At 37.8% G+C, this 19,689-nt stretch overlaps 1 protein-coding gene across 2 annotated transcripts in view; it reads right to left on the bottom strand.

The window, feature by feature from the left end:
* LOC121504525 (meiosis 1 associated protein) overlaps positions 1 to 19,018 on the bottom strand; it is a 43,489-nt gene extending 24,471 nt beyond the window's left edge. Inside the window, exons 1-4 of one of the 2 annotated variants that reach the window (XM_041779376.1) lie at positions 18,989 to 19,018; positions 13,409 to 13,672; positions 13,091 to 13,288; positions 8,797 to 8,968 (exon numbers count right to left, since the gene is read on the bottom strand). In XM_041779376.1, the coding sequence (XP_041635310.1) occupies positions 8,797 to 8,968; positions 13,091 to 13,288; positions 13,409 to 13,672 (634 nt within the window). In that variant the 5' untranslated portion in view covers positions 18,989 to 19,018. The other variant, XM_041779375.1, reaches the window with a different exon arrangement.
* Positions 19,019 to 19,689: the final 671 nt, after the last annotated feature.

Consider the following 19,689-nt stretch of genomic DNA (forward strand, 5'->3'; position numbering starts at 1 on the left):
AACTGCATTAGCAAATGTCAGGTAACTAGTTATCTTTCACTAATGGAGCTTTCATAGAGACTCAAAAACATTAGCAAAATAAGCTGTAGTGGTCACACAGTGTTAAAATATGCATGCTTATTGCAAAGACATGTGCTGAGTTTCTGCCTGATGGTTGAGCACTTAATTGTTTTTGGCTGACTGCCGATGTCAGCCCTACACAAGGCTCTGTATGTGACTGACTGACTGACTGAGTGAGTGACTATAATTTCAGAGCCGTACATACAGAGTTGTGCAGTGGGCGGGGTTTAGTTTTCCTCAAAGCTGTTGGTAATGGTTGCCTCTACTGCGGTGATTACCTCAGACCCAGAACTGGGTCACATTTCTGTTTGAAATAAAGAATAAAAACAACCCTAAAAGTTTTTCATAATGTGAAAGATGTTTACGCTCCTCTGCCGACCTGCTTTGGCACAAATTTGTGATAGTTATGGGGGACAGGGTTATTTGATGTGTGAGTGGTTGTATACAATAGGCTGCTAGTGGAGTGATTAGCTCAGACTTAGCCACAGCGTCAGTTTTGTCAAAACTGAATGTGTCTTTATTCAAAAAAGGTCAGAGAGCAACACTGAAAGCTTTTTGTGACAGAAGAGATGTGTTTGTTGCGGATGGGTTTTGCCAGTGTAGCCAGGTGCTGCTGCCGTGGTAGCTGTTAGCTCGGGTGTAACTGTAGATAAGCAATAGTTTGATCAGAACTAGACCACACTAGAGCCACATAGACAGCCTCTCTTGGCAGAGGAGATGTTTTTGCGCATCCCCCAACTGGCTTTGGCATTAATTTTACACACCAAGAAGCTCCACCGTTTACAATCTAAGGCAGCAGTAGCTTGTAAGCAGTAGCACATGCGTACAACCTCATCTGTCGCTCTGATAGGCCCGTCATGAATGTGACAGACAGATTACCTTTGGAAAAGTTGCTGAAAAGTCCTGCCCCTCTCAAACGCTTTTTAGGGAGCTTTCCTAGAAGAATGTGAAATATTCTTATGCAATGGATATACGAGTTAACCTGATAAAGCTTCTATAGAAAACGTTTGAGAAAAGCCAGAGGCTTTGAAAAAAACTCGGAGTGTGATTGGATGAACGTTCTGTCTTTCACGTCTCTATTGGCCAATAAGAGCAACAAAACATGTGACTTAGCCGCTATCGAACTGCGCGTGCTACTGAGGAGTAACTTCAAACATGCCCACTATAGTCATGTGAGAACTCTGACTTCCTCACTGCTGTTCTTTGTTCTTCTTTTGACGAAGAAATGTCGTCAAGTTCTGAAAAACCTGGTGCTTTAGCAGCATCCACACTAATCTCTTCCTCCATAACTGCACCAGCTCTTGCTGCTGCTTGTTTACCTCACGACTCTGCTGCGCCTGAAAGTACTGCCCCTCGTTGCTGATTGGTCCTGTCACCTTCTAACCAGGCCCAAACGGTTCAGATGGCAGCTTACCAAGATGGATTCACCAGTGAAAAACAACGAAACGGGCGTATCCATCTGCTTTGTACTGCAGACCGGGTTTTATGTTTTAAACTTTTGGGATCCTTCAATTCTTAACCCACAGAAAAATGGGACAGCACAATTACATGCCCAAAAAACCAATCACTCTGCCAGGACACACAATTCAGTCAGGCATCTCAACAGGCATCCCAGATCGTTGCAGTCAGCCAGATACTAGGTTTTAACCTAGTCTTGATTAATGTCACACATTATGTCTTTAAAGAAACAATAGCTGTGCTGTCTGAAAACATACATTTTACAGCAATGACAACACCACCATCAATACAGCAACAGTCACAGACTAACTTGTTATTGGGTTGATATAAATGGAGATGTAATTCTCTGGTAGAGTGCAAGTGTTTACATGTATGAGGTTCTGGGTTCAATCCCCGGCAACTCAGTTTTATTTGTAGCACTTTTCTTACCGCCATTTCAAGGGCAGGAAATACAAAAGAACTACAATGTAACAGAAAAGAGGCTCAGTGTTGCAAGAGTACATGTTAATACAACGGACATTGAATGCAATGTACTGCATGTTAAACCTGTTCTTTAATGAATATGACAAATAAGCTTTCTCTTTAGCTCTGCCCTCAGAACAATCAATAATAGTCACCGTCTATTGAATTTCAAGGAGAAATGTTTGCCTCGGTATGAAATACAGATCGTGAACAGATGTAAAAAGAGATGTAGTTCAATGGTAGAATTTATGCTTCACATTTATGAGTTCCTGGGTTCAATCCACATCTTCTGCAACTATATTTGTCACACTGTTCTTATAAATATTTGAATTGTCATGAAAATCCCCAGCCTACATTGCAGCAGAAGGGGCTCATAACTGCAAGACTGTATGTTTAACATGGAAAGTCCTCAGCTCTGTCTGCATCCTTAGTCATATCTTCCCTCTTTGTTTTGTTTCCAAGGAAAATATAATGTCTTTATAAGAAATAGAAATCTTGTGCTGATGCAAGAACGGATATATAGTAGAGAGCATACATTGCATGTATGAGGTCCTTGGTTCAATCCCCAGTATCCCCAACAGTGCAGTGTATGCAAAACCCTTCTGATAACCTTTTCCATGGATAGGAAATACGCCAGGACTACAATTCAGCAGAAAATGGCTAATTGTTGTGGGACTATGGGTTGTCAAATACAGAGACATTCATTGCGATGAATTCTATGTTGCCTAGATTATATGTGTACTTATAATGAGTATGACAAACTGGTTCCTTGTTTCTGTTCTTAGTGTCATCAATGACAGTCATTACCATTATTGTTTCTTGCAAGGGGAAATGTTTGCCTCTGGATGAAACAGAGATCATGCACAGATGGGTAAGGGGATGTAGCTCTCTGGCAGGGTGCATGCTTTGCCTATATCTGGTCCTGGGTTCCACCCCCAGCATGTCCAACTCTATTTGTCACACAGTTCTGACAGCTATTTCAACAATTAGGAGATACATCAGGACTACAATGTAGCCAGAATGGGTTATTGTTGCAAGCCCTTTGGTCTGTTTGAATAGCTCTTTTTAGGGTAGGAAGGATGTTAGCTGAGTGACATGAGCTGGAGGTGTCAGCCATGATGAGAGTTGTTCAAATTCTCTAAAAGATAAGGGGAGAGACTTAGCTAGTTTTTTATTTATCTCCTTTAGGATTGGATGCACTGGACCATCCTCTATAAAAGCAGAAAGAAAATATGTCTCTTATTTATATTAAAAAACAATCAACATGATAATAGTATACTGAAGTGTCACCCTCACTGCACTAAACAGTTAAAAGTCAGGTTGAACCAGTGTGGAAAATAATCATGTTAACGTCTTTGAAACAATAAAAAACTTAAGATGAAATGATAGAAACAGAATCAAACAATATGATTTTATAACACAAATTCAGTAAAAATAAGGAATATCAAATTGTACTCACTATCAATACATTCAAATGAGGAGATAAAAACCTTCCAGGTGTTGTCAGATCATGCAAAACATGTAAAAACCTTTTTGAGCTCATTTTTAACACCAAGATTTTCATATCTAGTTTGCTGTATTAAACAACACACAGAATGCACCAGGTGATAGATGTGCATCTGAAGTCCATCTACAATAAATCGTAGTGTTTACACAGAAAACCCAAGTCAAATTTCTAACATCTGCCTTACCTAAGTGCAGATGGATTCCTTTATCACTGGGATTCTCTTTTCCTATCCTATTAGTCATAAATGTCCTTGACCCTGGGAAGTTTTCATCAAGGTCAAGGATAAGTGGATATGATGGGACTTAAGGGGTCATTTTTTAGACTTTTCAAACAGACCCATTGTGCCAGTCCGCACCCTTATTAATGATTTCTTCCTTGTTGCTGTTTTCTAGTGAGAAGTTGTTGCATCTCTATGACAGAGTCCACTAGGGCTGGGACATTAAAAAAACAAAATGATTAAATCACAATTTGTCCGGGTGCAATTTTCAAATTGCAAACATAGCCATTTTCTTTAACCTGAAATTGACAGATATTTTTGCTAAAATCTACACGTTACTCAAAATTTAAGTTTTTTTTGAAACATTAAAAAAAATCTACTTTCCTTCATATTTCTTCTTTACTAAAATGAGAATGACTTAAAATGATCATTCCCTTTAAGACAGCGTTTTGAATTAAAATGTGTTGTATGAGTCAAAATAACCACAATTAGACTTTTTATTTTTTTAAATTTGTGTTAGTTTATGCTATTTAATTTTGTTTTGTTTATTATTCAGAATGATTTATTGATTGTTTGTTAAAAAATACAAAAGATGAGGAACTTAGAAAATGATCGCCTATAAAATCGCTATAGCAATGTTGGAAAAAAAATAGTCACAATTGGATTATTTTCCCAAATGGCTCAGTCCTAGAGTTCACAAGTAGATACAAACAGGAATGTAGTGGTAGAGGGCTTGAATATCCCAGGATTACAGTTTGGCAGAAAAATGCTTATTGTTTCCAAGATGGCATGTTTACCATGAAAAGTCACTGCTTTTGTCCTTTAGCATATGAACAACAATACTAATGCATTTTATTTATTGGCACCTATCAAAGCACTCAAGGTAACCTTACAAGAAAGTTAAAAAAACAAGACATATAAATAAGTCCACAAAAGGAGTTAAAACATTGAATTAAATAGTGTAGGTTGGCTGAAAGAAATCAGACAAACTGAACATGCAAGTTTGAAAAAATGGGTTTTTAGATGGGATTTGAAAATGGAGAGAGAGTTAATATTACAGATGTCTGGTAGGAGGGAGTTCCAAAGGCGGGGTGGCTAGAGGCTCTGGGGCCCATGGTGGTCAAGCGGACGGGTGGGACAGTGAGGTGGAGAGAGGAAGAGGACCTGAGTGTGCGAGAGGGGGTGCTGATGTGAAGGATGTCATAAAGGTACGGAGGGGCGAGGTTATGGATGGCTTTGAAGGTCAGGAGCAGAACCTTAAAGTCAGTTCCAGTAATAATTTTTACTTCTATCAGGAAATTCTTGTCTCAGCACAAACAGGAGATCATGGGCAGATGCAAAAGGGGAAGTGGCTCAGAGGTAGAGTTCATGCTTAGCATGTATGAGGGATTGGGCTGCAACTGCATCTCTGATGTTGTAAAGATTTATTTTTATGCAGCTTAAAATGCATAAAAAAACAAAGACAGCAAAGGTTTATTTTTGCCAGGAAAACATTCTTCATATCCTGAAGAAATATTGCACGTTAAATACAGAGTACAGCATTTTTTATATTCAACATATAAAGTCAATAAATATAAAGATTTAGATGCTAAAGCTTAGTCCATAGTGCAAGCCACAGCTTCATATCATGAAATCTATTATGTGCGATGTAAAGCCAGATTTCATTATTTCACTTCAATACAACTCTGCACCAGAAGAGAGCAAACACTGCAATTCATCTTTTTGCCCTTGAATCTAAGATGTAAAAATGAGTGGTTTTGATCCCTGTGGAACTGCTGTTTCCTATGTGGTACAGCTTATTTAAACAATAGCAGCTTGACTGAATAGCATAAAAAATAACAATGATGCTGATGCCTTTTTCACCCAAATGTCTGTCTAATACTGCTCCTCTCATACTGTGTTCCTCTCCCTCTCTGTGACCTATTTCTCTTCTTGCTGGTGCCTAACTGTACAGTTATGCAATCAACTCAAGATTCAAGGATACACCAGTTTAACAAAAACAGGATGCTTATCAAGGCATTGGCCTCCAGACATTTGCAGACACATTAGTGCTCACTGTTGTGAAAGGCTCTGCTGAAATTTCCTTGCCCTGAACCTTAAGCAGCACAAATACACGTACAACCTCCCCTGAACACTAAAATCAAGTCTTAGCTCCAGGACAGCTTTTTTCAGAGGTGAGGGCCAATTAAATTAAGTTATACTCAATGCAAAAAAACATATAGACTTCATAATCACACTGCGTCATCTATGATAATGTATCAGTGCAGACACATGCACACAAATATTCTGAACACGGCTGTCAGCTTTTGAAAAATTTGATATTTTTATCTAGAAGCTTCAGTGTGCTATGTGTGTACTAACTCTTCTGGTTTGTGACTGAACTTATTTGGAAACTTGCAAAGTTAATGCGCTTGTTATATCACGTTTACGTAACAAACATAGACTGCTTAAACTATGGACATCTCCCTTATTATCCCCAAAGCTGCCACTCTTTAAAAAAACAAATCTTTATTTAAAAGAAAATGTTAAAACCCACTTAATTCAAATACAACAAGTGAGAGAAAATTGTGAGAGAAAGCCAGAAAATGCTCAAACTCTTCTTTTTGTACAGAAAAACCCTTCCTCACTATTTCTACTTCCCAGATTTTCTTCTATGATATCCCACACTAACACACACTTAAACACTTTCACCAACAAACAGCTAAAATAAATTTCCTTGTGTTGATTAAGGTATATCTAAAGGCATCTCTGCCTTTCATATAGAATCTCCCCCCAGAACCTTAAACACATGGACACCATTAAGATATCACAGCACACCCAGATTCCAAAGTATTCCCTGACCAGACATTCCCTTCTAAATGTTGGCATATTGATTTTGTTACATTTGCTCCTCACATGACCACAATCGCTCACTGTGGACAATAACCCATTCAACCATTCAAAGCACTTATAGCATCAGTAATTAGCCAGGCTCAGCTGCAAAGGCCTTCAGAGTCTTATGGATTATGATGAACTGACAAAGTAAATGGAGAGCCTCAACAGTAAGTACACTGTAAAAAGTAAGTCACTCTAACTTAAATTCTTAGCTAGTGTGACTTTAGCGTAATATTTTAAGTTTATGCCACCTCAACTAGCAGATAGTTTTCCATCTTAGAAAAATTAGTCAAGTTAAATTAAAAATTCCACTTAAAAGAACTAAGAAACCAGTCGCTTTTCTCATAGGTTGTTAGTTGTGTAAACATGTTGAACGTGAATCCCAAACCAATCAGTTGCAGCTGTCAGCCGTTTTGTTTTCAGATTATCTCGCAGATAAAATACAAGCAGTATTGTTGTAGTGGGATCCCAACAAGTTAAGTCACAGTTTTAACATCAGCAAGATTTGGAAAGGTACACGCCTTTCTATAGAGGGCCTCACAGCTGACAATGTTATCAGAGCAAAAACCAAGCCATGAGGTCAAAGGAACTGCCTACAGAGCTCAGAGACAGGATTGTTGCCAGGCACTGATCTGGGGAAGGCTACAAAAAATTTCTGCTGCACTGAAGGTTCCCAAAAGCTCAGTGGCATCCAGAATTCTCCAAATGAAAAAGTTTGGCATTACCAGGACTCTTGTAAGAGCTGGGCAGCCTGAGCAATCAGGGGAGAAGAGTCATAGTAAGAGAGGTGACCAAGAACCCATTTTAACTCCGTCTGAGCTCCAGATAGACTATACAGAGAACATCACGGCAGCCCTCCACCAATCTGGACTTTATGGAGGAGTGGCAGAAACCATGAGTTTGCAGAAACCTCCATTTGAAAGCTAACTAGGTGTTCATGTGTTTTGCAATGAGATGTAGAAATATCCCAGCAAAGATCAAGAGAAATGGGAGGAACGTGGGCTAAATGTCAGTGTTTTTGCAAAGAGTCTGAATACTTATCTCAGTGTGATATTTCAGATGTTAGTCTTAACACATTTCTAAAAAAATTTCTAAAATTCCAGTTTCAATGAAGGGGGTCTGAATACTCTCTGAATGCACTGTTTATATATACTCATTATTGGTACAATATCTGTTCTTTTGCCACAAATCACAACTTTATTCATTATAGCCATTTTACCACATTATGATTTTAAATGGCCTACATAAATCTAGCTTTCTATAATTTGTTTGATATGAGGACAAGTTTTGGGCTGTTTTAGGGGGACTTGGATTTTGGCTTTAGAGCCAGGCGTCCTTAAGACTTTTTGGAAATCAATATTTCCATATATTTGCGATTGACTGGCGACCAGTCCAGGGTGTACCCCGCCTCTCGCCCAATGGCAGCTGGGATAGGCTCCAGCCCCCCCCCCCTCCAACCCGTAACGGAATAAGGGGTATAGAAAATGGATGGATGGATGGATGGGTGGATGGAAATCAATATTTAGTATTTTAAAACTGTTTATTTTACTGTTGCCTCCTTATTTAAATCAAAACACATGTCTTAATCACTGAAATTAAAAATAGACTTAAACCTCTTATTTTATGATTACCTATTCTGATTATTTTGAGGTTCCATGGAGCATGAGGTTCTAGGCAATTGTCTATTCTTGCCAAATAAAACCACCTATGAGTGGCATATCCATGCCGTTAACAGACTGTTCCGTGCATACGTACACTAGATAAGCATGCTGCAGGATGAGGTACTGCTGATTACAGGAACAAGATCTGCCTCATGCTAAGTGTCTGTCTTGGCTGTGATTCCAGCGTATATATTTAGAATAACATATTGTACTACTATACTGCATACATACAGTATGTTTTTGAAAACAGGTCTTTAAAAAGTGTACTGTGAGTAATTACACTTAGTGTATTTTACAGACCAAGAATCTTATAGAATGTGCACATAATGTATGTCAATAAAGCATGCAATAAATTAACTTCCTGTTTGTATGTTTTAAAGAACATAGCTGCAATATTCAAGCATAATTTGAGGTTACTTTTATACTTTAATAAGCATTTTTTTCACCAAGGGTACTGTTGCATTAATGTGATCATAATGTAAGCGTTGCAGATGCTTAAGGTGTAGCTCCTTAGATATATTTCATACTGCTCACTGCCCTACATTTGCACATCCTACCTTCAGCCTCAGCGTGTTTGGTCTCAGTTAAGGGGATTTCCTGGCCCCACTCTGCTGCATTAAAGATCTGTACCACCAGGAGCCGCTTCAGTGACACCAGGTCAGCATCTTTGAGTCCAGTCTCTAAATGGCGAATGGTGTCCCTCCCTGACTGGCTGGTCACCACAGTCACCTGTGAAGAAAGCAAGAGAAAAACGAAGAGAAACTCGAAAAAACCTGGGAGAGAAAAGAATTCAAATGACTTTAACTTAAAAAATAAATACATAAAAATGGAATGAATCAATCAATCAACAAATAGAACCCTAAAAAAGACAAATAATTATTCACTCTTAAAATCCCTCGCCCCACCTTTTCATACTTCAAAGTTTATACAGGATGTACAACAGTTAACAATTTCTGTCTTTTGAAGAAGTGATAAACATCTTAGCACCTTTAAGACATGATTAGTGGTGAGGTTTGGAACTTCTATCTTACTTTCTTGTTCACACTACTGCCACTTTTATTTTGAAAATATTGAATGCCTCAGAGGACAGTCTGAAAGAGAGACAGAGAGAGTATGATGGTCATCTGTAATCCACTAAAAATGGTACCTCATCTTCTGAACCGGCTTTTATATGGGTACAGACATTCTGTTTGAAAAGAAAATGGAGCCCACATGTTGCATTTGTTCTCCATTCAAGAGAATACTCTTTACTTCTTCTTCAGGCGTCACACTTCAGTACGAGCATCTTCTTTTGTGATGTGAGGAGGCTGCAGCAATGTTGACCAGAACAAACTCATACGATATTGTAATAAGTGTCTCCGTGAACTAATCCCTTACAACAGGAAATAAATGCATAAGGAAACACTTGACCCTTTTCGCAGAAGTCTGTCAAGAGAATTTATACCTCTTAACAACAATTTATTTTTATCGTACCATTTTTTAAGCCACTAAGGTGTCCCTAACCACAACTATTTTCAGAAAGGAATGTTGCAGACATTAAAAAGTGTGTTTTTTGTGTTAAAAGTTGTCATATGTCCAGAATTACTAACCACAACACAACAACAGTAAAGCTTTTCTTTAGCTGACTGGTGTGATTCTGTTGCCCTTTAGAAATGACTTATCGTAAATCACAAAATTTAAGAAATTAAGAAAATAATGTCAGAACTGAACCCCCCCAGAAAATGGAAATCAAATGATATATTTTAAGAATAAAAATGGCTCAACATCTCTCTACTTGTATGATTCACTGTTTCAAAGTTTCAACATCTTAGAGTCTGTTGTAGCAAAGATAATAAATGATGCAACCTCACTATGATTAGAAAAACATATTTATTAATTTTCTGTAATGAGGAGCTCTTCAAAGGCTTCCTGCAAAAGACAACATCCTACTTAAGTCATCCCATGCTGTGACTGAGGGTGAGATGTAACAAACTTTGCTTTCTGTGGCATTTACATGCTAATGGAAGAAAACAGAATAATGTTAGGCTATGTTGAGTGCATTAACAGGAGCGATGAGTGATGATAATAATGACATTATTTATGGGTTCTGCTCTCTGCTTCCTGCTGTTTGGCCAAAAGTAGAATCTGTTCCTAAGGCCTGATGCAAATCATGAAAGAAGACACAAATGCATGAAAAAGAAAATGCATTATGTAAGTGCATCAGCATCAGCAGCAGCACTCGCACACAGGGCCATGTGTCTGCTTAGTGTCTCTCTGTCTCCTAACAGTGCTATTCATATCTGCTGCTGTCGGAAACACTGGGTCTTAGTGTAATCATCTGTCCAGAGCGTCCTAATAAAGCTTTTTGGATTTGAGAAATCCTCCTTAACAGCCCAGAGCCTTGTTCCAGAGAGGATATGTTCACATTTAACAGGCAGGGCAGTAACTGCTTTAAGTAATATCAGCTAATTTTCCTATTAGCATGAACTGTCTTTTGCTGACATCTATATTGTTGCATTCTGGCAGGATCATAGCCAAGAGCTGCCTTTGAAAGATGCAATATAATTAGCAATCAAACGCTCTGACAACAGAAAATCTTCTCATCAAAAGAAAAGCTATAATAATTTGCTATAAACAATTCCATCCACTTGAATCATACTGGTGCGATGCACAGCTGTGAAAACCAGACAAGAACTGGCTTTGAAGTGGCTGTGCCAGAGATTGTACAAATGTGGGTGCAACTCAGAGAGTGAAGTGGTTTAAATACTTGCTCATTGGATTTGCCACTTCAATGTGATAACTAATTAGAAATTCCTCTCAAGCTTCACTTGTGTCACTTTTACAATTCTTTGTTGACAGATGGCTCAATACACAATAAATAGAGACGGTTTGGTTCATTTGAAATCAACATGATTGTTAAGCAGACTATCAGATTTAAGATGTCAAGAGTTTCCAGCCATAAAAAGGCTTTTTCTGTCTTTTAGAGAAGTAATTTAGATCCTAAATTTAATATTTTTGTCACTACTTATCCCACTATTTAGACCTAAAGAGAGCTCTTTTATGAGATGTAAGGGATGCCGGTTTTCTGTATCACTATGAAATACAAAGCTTGAGTATCAAGGGACTGGGGAACAAAAGGTTTATTGAGTTTGAGCCAGAGCACAACTCAGGAGATACTCTTTCATCGTACCTGGAACAGAGACAGGGAAATATTACAAAGATATACAAATACGTTTTTTGATGAAGAGGAAGACAATGAAGCTTTAACAAAATGAGTGTCGAGTACTGCTCTAGGTTCAAGGTTTGATAAAGATATTGTGTGGAACTTTAATTCTCAGGTTTAAGACCTAATACTATGAAAACATGTTATTACTAAATCAGACTCTTTTGTTTGATTGTCATATAAAAGACGAGACAGTATCGCCAAAATTAGACCAGATCTGTCGTTTCAGGATGTTGAGGTCCTTATTCATGCTTTTTGTCGTCATGATTAGATTATTGTAATGTCCTTCTTTCAGAACCCAAACAAAGAGCCTTCAAGGTCTGCAGATAGTACAGAACACAACAGCTCATGTTCTGACCATAGCGAGTAAATGTGAGCACATTACTCCAGTGCTGGCCTCTCTTTATTGGCTTCCTGCTCAGTTTAGAGCAGAGCAGTGCTGCTTCTAACTTATAAAATTAGAAATGGCATTGCACCATCGTTCCGGTCTGATTCGGTAAACCTGTATGTACCTACACGTGCCTGTGTTCCCAGGGGACTAGACTCTTGGGTGTCCCAAAGGTCTGGAAAAAGATGGTTGGTGAGCGGGCTTTTTTCTGTGCACCAACGCTGTGGAACAGTCTACCTGTAGAAATTAGGCAGGCATCCTCCATTGATGTATTTAAAGCAAAGCTGAAGACCCTCTTGTTTACTGTTGCATCTGAGTCTTCAGTTGTTTGTCTATTTCACCAATGTCCTTTTTTATTGTCTCAGTATGTTTCTAACTTAAATTGTCAAGTGTTTTATTTTATTCTTTTAATCTCCATGTGCAGCACTTTGATTGAAAGCACTTTATAAATACATTTATTATTATTATCATTAAAAACTAATCATTGGAGTTATTTGAATTCCACTAATAAAAAAAAGTCATTTGAAAACTGTGAACATTTGGATTACATGGGTCCCCATTTTCACTTTTGAAAAGATTTGTTAGCTCTAACTGGCACCCAGGTTAGACTCACTACAAACCAGGGGAGTCCAAAATAGTCTGAATAGCGGCACCAATAGTGTTCCAGGTATGTAGCTAGGGCCAACTAGGTCCCCCTGAAATCTGACTTGCCTCCCCAAAATCCTTAAATTGATTGGCTATTTGCCTTGTCCACCATGTGAGCACACTCAATCACTAAGAATATCTTAATCTACGTTAGACTGGTTTATATCTTTAATATCCCCCATGGTGCAGTATATGAAAGTGGCCCTACCAGTCTTATATATTTTAATATGTGGCCCTCAGTGGAAAAAGTTTGGACAACCCTGCTAAAAACAATGCAGCCTTCTTTGTAATGTAAGGCTGGTCATTTTCTAAAGGACTACTCTAAGTCAATAACTCTGACATTAAGTTTTTCGATACATTTGTGATTATATTACTGAATATAAATATATATTGTCAGTTCAGTGCATTAGTTGCAGTTGTTGCGATTCTCTCTACGGATTGAGACTTTGCAACAACTTTTCTAGGGTGTATATCATTGATGTATGCAATGTTTAGAAAGCACACACCCTGGGAGAAACATTAAATCAATTCCATGGTTCAATTCTCTCTTGAATGAAATAAATGATCTTCCTCTGCAACCAATACAAAGTGTTCTAAGTACTCTGAGACTGCTCACCTCCAAACACGTGTTACTGCTGGCCTGTGTGCCACTGCCCGTATGTCTGGTATACTGTTTAAACTGTTGCAGACTGTCCAGCACTGCCTGTCTTAGCAGCTCCCATCCTTTGGCCGCTCCTCTGATGCAACCTTCACCTGGAATGGACCTCAGCTCCTCAACACAGGAACGCAGCCTAGCCAGGTTACCACGCAGCTGCTAAAAATACAGAAGCATAAAATGAGAACTCTTCTGGGTGACAGAAAGCGAAGTGTGAAGGAGTTGAGAGAGTGCAGGAGCAAGAAACACTTTTAAAAATACTCCTCATTATCTATTTACCACAAATGGCAGCAGACACTCCTGCTGTCTACTGATGGCATACAGGCTGAGTAATGGTATCCTACAGGGTCCATCCAGACTACAAGCAAGGGAGAGGAAGTTATCCAGGGCATCACAGAGTACTGTACAAGTTTCTGACCACCAGGGTGGCAGAGCCTCAATGATAAGAACCCTGGTTGGTTGACGTTGGAACAAGGAGGACCAGGAAACCAAGTTACTAGAGTTACAGGAGCCTGCTTGCCTTTTCCTGTTGTCCATTGACATCTGAAAACAAAAAGAAACAAAATACCTTAGAGTTCAGTCACAAAGATAATAGCGAACTTTGCATGTGAAATACTAAACTCTTTTTATCTCTCATGTCTTTGATAATATTCAAATACAGGATAAGGCAAGCAAATAGGTTCCCAGATACAATTAGACCAATGGGAGATCAATTCAAAAGACCAGACCTCCTGAAAAAAGACTTTGTGACCAACCATTACCATAAATACATTAGCTATGTCAACACTTGATATTATGTTAGAATCTGAGTCACAAATTGCTGGGGATGCAATAAAGTGGTGAGGTTCACAATGACTTTCTTAAACCAGAGGGTTGTCAATTAAACAAATTAATAAAGATTGTTTACTTGTTTGTGATTTACAGCTGTCCAAACTTAAAAAGACATTGGCCGCAAAGGGATAAACAAATCGTATCCGTTCTCAAAAACTCCCTTAGACAAAAATCTCCTAAGCTGTTGTGATGCAAGGACAGGACTTTATCAGCAACAGAAACTAATGACTCCTGTAGAGAAAACTGGGTCATCGAAGCAGCAGAGGGTTTAAAAATTTTGATAAAGTGAAGAATCAGTCAGAGAAAGAATTGTGTAAATATTTATATAAGCACTGGTGGACTCAGACGGGTGCAATCGCCCTGTTGGTGCCCTTATGTTTCAACAATCACCACTGAAGTGCCCTCTTGTATTACCTATGGTACAGAAACATGATAAAGTGCCCCCTTTGGTACCATCTGTGTGGACAAATTTGACAAATTGCCTCTTAAGTATCCTCTGAGTGAACAAAATTTGGCAAAGAGCCCTCATTGTTGCCCTCTAAATAATCCTCTTAAGCGCCCTCACAGTGAACAAGATGTGACCTTATCAGTCCTATCCTCTAAATTAACAATAGCTGACAAAGTGCTCTCTTACATGACCTATATGTGGATGAAATTTGGCAAAGTGCCCACTAAAGAGGACAATTTCTAACAAAGTAGGCTAAACTCTTCACCAGCCACTGCAGGTGCTTGATATCAGAACTGAAAGCATGTTTAGAGATTGCTAATAGTGAAAAAACAATAGGAGCAGTGATGTTCACCAGCAGCTGAGGCCTCCTGTCTATTCTACACCTCGAACAAAAGATGCTGCTAAATTTCTTAGAAGGTTAGTTACAGATAGGGCCGGGCAATTAATCTAAATGTAGATTAAACCTCAATGTGACCTACTGCAATTTTCATATCGCAGAGGGTGCAGTATTTCTTTGACCTGAAATGTGTTTTTGAAATACCAGTTTAATACTTTTTTTTTAAGCAGAGGTGTTTTGCTCTGCACATAATGCAAACATTCAAGTGCCAAGATTTTCTAGAATAATTGACAAAAGTTCCTTCTTTCCTTGTTTTTTGTATATTTTTGTCTACTTCTTCAAAATATGAAAGCTTCAAAATGAGCTTCAAAAAGCTTAGAAATTTTTGGATATTTTTGCAGAAATTTGAGATTTTTTTTTCTACATTTTTAGGAATTTGATTTGAATTTTGGGGGGGAAATTTGCTTTGAAAAATTAAAGTATCTTCTTGAAAATTTGATACATTTATTTTTAATTTTGGGGAATTTGATTCAAAATTCTGGTAGTATTAGCCTTGAAACTTTAGGTCATTTCATGAAAATTTGAGAAATTTATTTGTAAATGTTTAAGAAGCTGATTTGATTTGGGGGGTGCTTTGATTTTTTTGAGTATTTTTATTAAAATTTGAGGAATTTATTTGTAAATTTTTGAGAATTTGATTTGATTTTTTTTTGGGTGGTGGGGCTAGTTTTTAGTTTTTTGTTATTTTCTTAGAATTTTTGAAAATTTATTTGTAGATTTTGGGAAATTGGCTATAAATTTCTGGGGGAAATAGCTTTGTGTGTTAAAATATAGAATGGTTTATAAGACGAGGAACCTGAAGAATAATCACATGTTAAATTGCAAAAAATCGCAATTAGTTTCCCAAATCATTCAGCCCTAGTTACAGAGGTGTAAGCATAACAGAAAATGTTAAATCTTAACCTGAATTTTTAAATATTTCACTATAAATGCCAACTTTTTGAGCAGTGGTGGCCCACTGTACAAAGTAAATGCCCTTTTTATCATTTTTGCCCCTGCCCTTCAAACAGTCTGAGTCCGCTGCTGTATACAAGGACAGCAAATTATTACTGCATTTATTTCCTTTAAATAATCTAAACTTTTTATAATCATTAAATCAAGTATATTGCAGTTGTATTTTGAAAACATTTAACAGACTACACTACTAAATAAAACACAGCTTAGATCCTCATTTAACACATATGTAGTTTACAAACAAGAGCAGCAGGGATTGTCACTCCTTCTCTGTTTCTTTGCATAGCATGTTACTGTTACTTAAACCTTCTGATGACAGCAGAAAGAGACCAGTGTTTCTAAGATAGCAAGACAGGAATGCTCCATAGGCACCTCTGTGAATATCCATAGTCACTGCTATTGTCTGCACAGAGACATAGCTGAATGAATGAATGAATAAATAATGCAACACTTCAGAAGCTGGATCTAGCAAATGTCTGGTATGTTTGCTAATAAACCAGACAACTATTGAAAAATAGATGGCAATTATGCTTCTGTCAACTCAACCGTATATCCGAGTGCCAACACTTATTAATATTTCCACGTTACTTAACAAACACTTGCTCAAAACACAATCTATAATTCATCTCTCTTTTGATTTCTGAGTTGCATCTATGTTTGAACAGTCTATATTTAGACAAAGACGGGGGCCTCTGAAGACCCTCAGCTTTTCATAGCTATCGCTTTGGATGCATCTAGTCCAAGGACAAAATGGGACTTCAGTGATTCTAACGAATTTAAGAACATCTGCTGGAAAGGGCTTGTATGCCAAAAGCAAAAGTCAGTCATGCAATAATGCATGTGGACAAAGGGTAAGAGGGGAAAACCCTTTACGCTTCAGCGGGTCAATGACACTATCTGAAACCCTTTCATTGTGGAATGTATGTCTCTTTTGTGTCTAATGACTCACATCATTATTACAGAAGGGAACCCCCATATTTAGAAACCTCTAACACCAGTGCACGTGGTCCTCTCATGTCCACAGCGCAGACGAAAGAACAGAAGGCTGAAATAGTAAAAGTGTATGTCTGTGAAAAAATGTGTTAAGTAGAAAAGAATGCAAATAAACTGCTCCACAATTTCCACAGGATCAGAGTAGAGGATTAGAGGGCTTCTTGTAAAATCTTGATGCTGTCTTGAGGGCCAAGTTAGGTAAGGATATGAGTTTATACTAATATATAAAAATAATAACATTTATGCTAAATTAATTAGGCAATTGGACAAAGCATTTAATAATAATAATCCTTGAATCTATGATTAAAATGCCAAAGATTCACTAATAATGATTTGTTTTCTTTGTATTTAACATAAATACCATAAAGGGAAATAGCTTGTATCTGATCTCATTACTGTTTTAGTACATTTATTCTTAGCTAGACTACTTTACATCAGGGAAGCTTCTGTCCATGGGCTGAAACAGCACTGACAGAACACACTGATTAAATCAGAGTGCATCAGAGGAATGGCTGCAGATACTCAAAGCAGTTGCAATTTTTTTATATTTACATAATTTTCCTTTTATCTTTCAGTGATGAATTCATTTCAAGAAAGAAGGATGTTTCAATTTCTTGTTATGATATTGCCATAAATCTGCAACTGGGTCTGCCTTGCATCATTTGTCTATAACAAAGTCAAACACACACAGTAAACTCACCTGCTAGAGGTATCAACAGCACCATAGCAGATTTAAACTAAAACAGAAGCAGAACTAAAACATGTCCTACTGACTCTGCCAAGGGGCTTAACATGCAAGGTTGACCTCCGAATATTAGATTATTTGAGCTCCAATATCCACTATCCTGAACCCCTGATTTTCTTCAAGACCCATTTTATTAGTAATATTGTGCATACAGTGCAAAACACGTTTGATCTACTGGCCTTCTCATCTGTCTGTGACTCAGTTCTCCTCTGAGTTAAATCTGGTACTTCTCACCACCGTGTTCACACCTCCTTCCCCTGCACAGCTTTGATCTTCCATCATCCCTTACACCAGTGTTACTCAACCCTGTTCAACCAAAAAGCCAAATTGTTGAAAAATGCCATCGCAAGAGCCACAATCTCAATTGTGAAAAGTGCCCCAAGTGGTCAAAAAAAGCTTTAAAAAGGTGGTAAAATGGGGAAAAGTGGCATTTAATGGCAAAAGGCAGTTGAAATGGGTGAAAAATTGCAAAGACACAGGATAAAACCGGCTAAAAATGATGGAAAAGGGCAAAAATGGGATAAAAGTGGCAAAAAAGGACAAAAAAGTGGCTAAAGGAAGTGGTAAACATGGGCTTAAAGCAGCAGAAATTGATTAAACGTGGCAGAACATTGGGGGAAATGGGGCAAAATATGCATACAATGGAGAAAACTGTGAAAGGTGGCAAAAATGGGTGCAAAGTCACAAAAAAATTGAGATACAGGTGGTCAAAAAGCGGCAAAAAATGAGTGAAAAGTGCCTAAAGTGGGCAAAAGAGCTGTAAAAAGGTGGTAAAATGAGGGAAAATTGCATTTAATGGCAAAAGGCAGCTGAAATGGGCGAAAAATTGCAAAGAAGCAGGATAAAACTGGCAAAAATGGACGAAAAAGTGGCTAAAGGAAGTTGTAAAAATGGGCTTGAAGCAGCAGAAATTGACTAAAAGTTGCAAAAAAAAAAAAAAGTAAAAATGGGAAAAATAAAGGTTGACAATTAAGTTTGACCATTAAAACCTACTGTGTAAATGTGGGTAACAAACTGGTGCAATGATAAATTTCTGAGTTCAAAGTTTAAAAAAATAATATTTCAAATTAAGACAAAAAAAGAGCCACAAGTCATCACAAAAGAGCCACATGTGGCTCAAGAGCCACGCCTTACACAGTGACTAAGTATGAGACCAGCTCACTGGCTACAAACGACGCTTCTGTTTGCAAAATCTTATTTGAATAGACGAGAAAGACGAGGGAGATGCATATAGCACAATATCTGTCACATATAATTAGCTAATGCTAATGCTAACCTGAGTCCCTCCTCCTCAGTTAGCTTAAGTTAGAGTAGTTCACAAATGTTTTCCCAACACGGTAACAAGGACATTTTCTTAAAAGTATCAAAAATATTTTATAAGCAATGTCACCAACCTTATCTGTATACTACATTCAAAAATGTTTTTCTGTCAACTGGCTACCAAGCTAATTCATCGCCAACGTTCATGATCCCTATCAACAAGCTAATTACCTAAATGAGGGAAGTCGCGAGCAGTCTCCGCCTACGACGTCTCCCTGCCGTCGCACGAGCATTTTTATCAGGACACAGCCAAAGATTGTCTAATAAAAAGATGACTCACTCTACAGAAGAGGATTGGGGCCACTTTCCTTTTCCACTTCTGAGAAAAAAAGTCAGAATCCTGTGAGATAAAGTAAGAATGCATACATACATGCCTGTATACTCATACACACAGAAAAAGTAAGCATTTTTTTAAACTGTAGGCCATCTTTCATTGGCCTGTTTGAGGGTTTTTTTTTTTTGCAAAGTAAATATTCAGGGAATGTTGATGATGCAGTTAGATATCATTACTTTGTGTGCAGTTAGATAAAATTTTGGTCTATTTTGTTTGTTGTATTTCATTGATATTTGGCTTTTTAGACTGGGGGTTTATAAAATATGGACATGTGGATCTCCTATCACTCTCTCTGATTAAAATGCACAAATAAATGATAAATTGGATGTGATAGCCTTAAAACAAAACAAAAAAAAAAAAACGTTTGTTTATTCATTCACTTATTTATCTGTTTATGTATTTATTCAGTTATTTATTTATTTATTTTCCTGCACTGCTTAGAAAAGTTAATCCACCATGAAAAAACTTACTCACAGCATCACGACAGAGGCAAGCAGAGGTAGAAACACAGCAACAGGACTCACAATAAGCCACTACC

The sequence above is a fragment of the Cheilinus undulatus genome, linkage group 22 (genome assembly GCF_018320785.1).
Source record: "Cheilinus undulatus linkage group 22, ASM1832078v1, whole genome shotgun sequence".
Classification (NCBI taxonomy): Eukaryota; Metazoa; Chordata; class Actinopteri; order Labriformes; family Labridae; genus Cheilinus; species Cheilinus undulatus.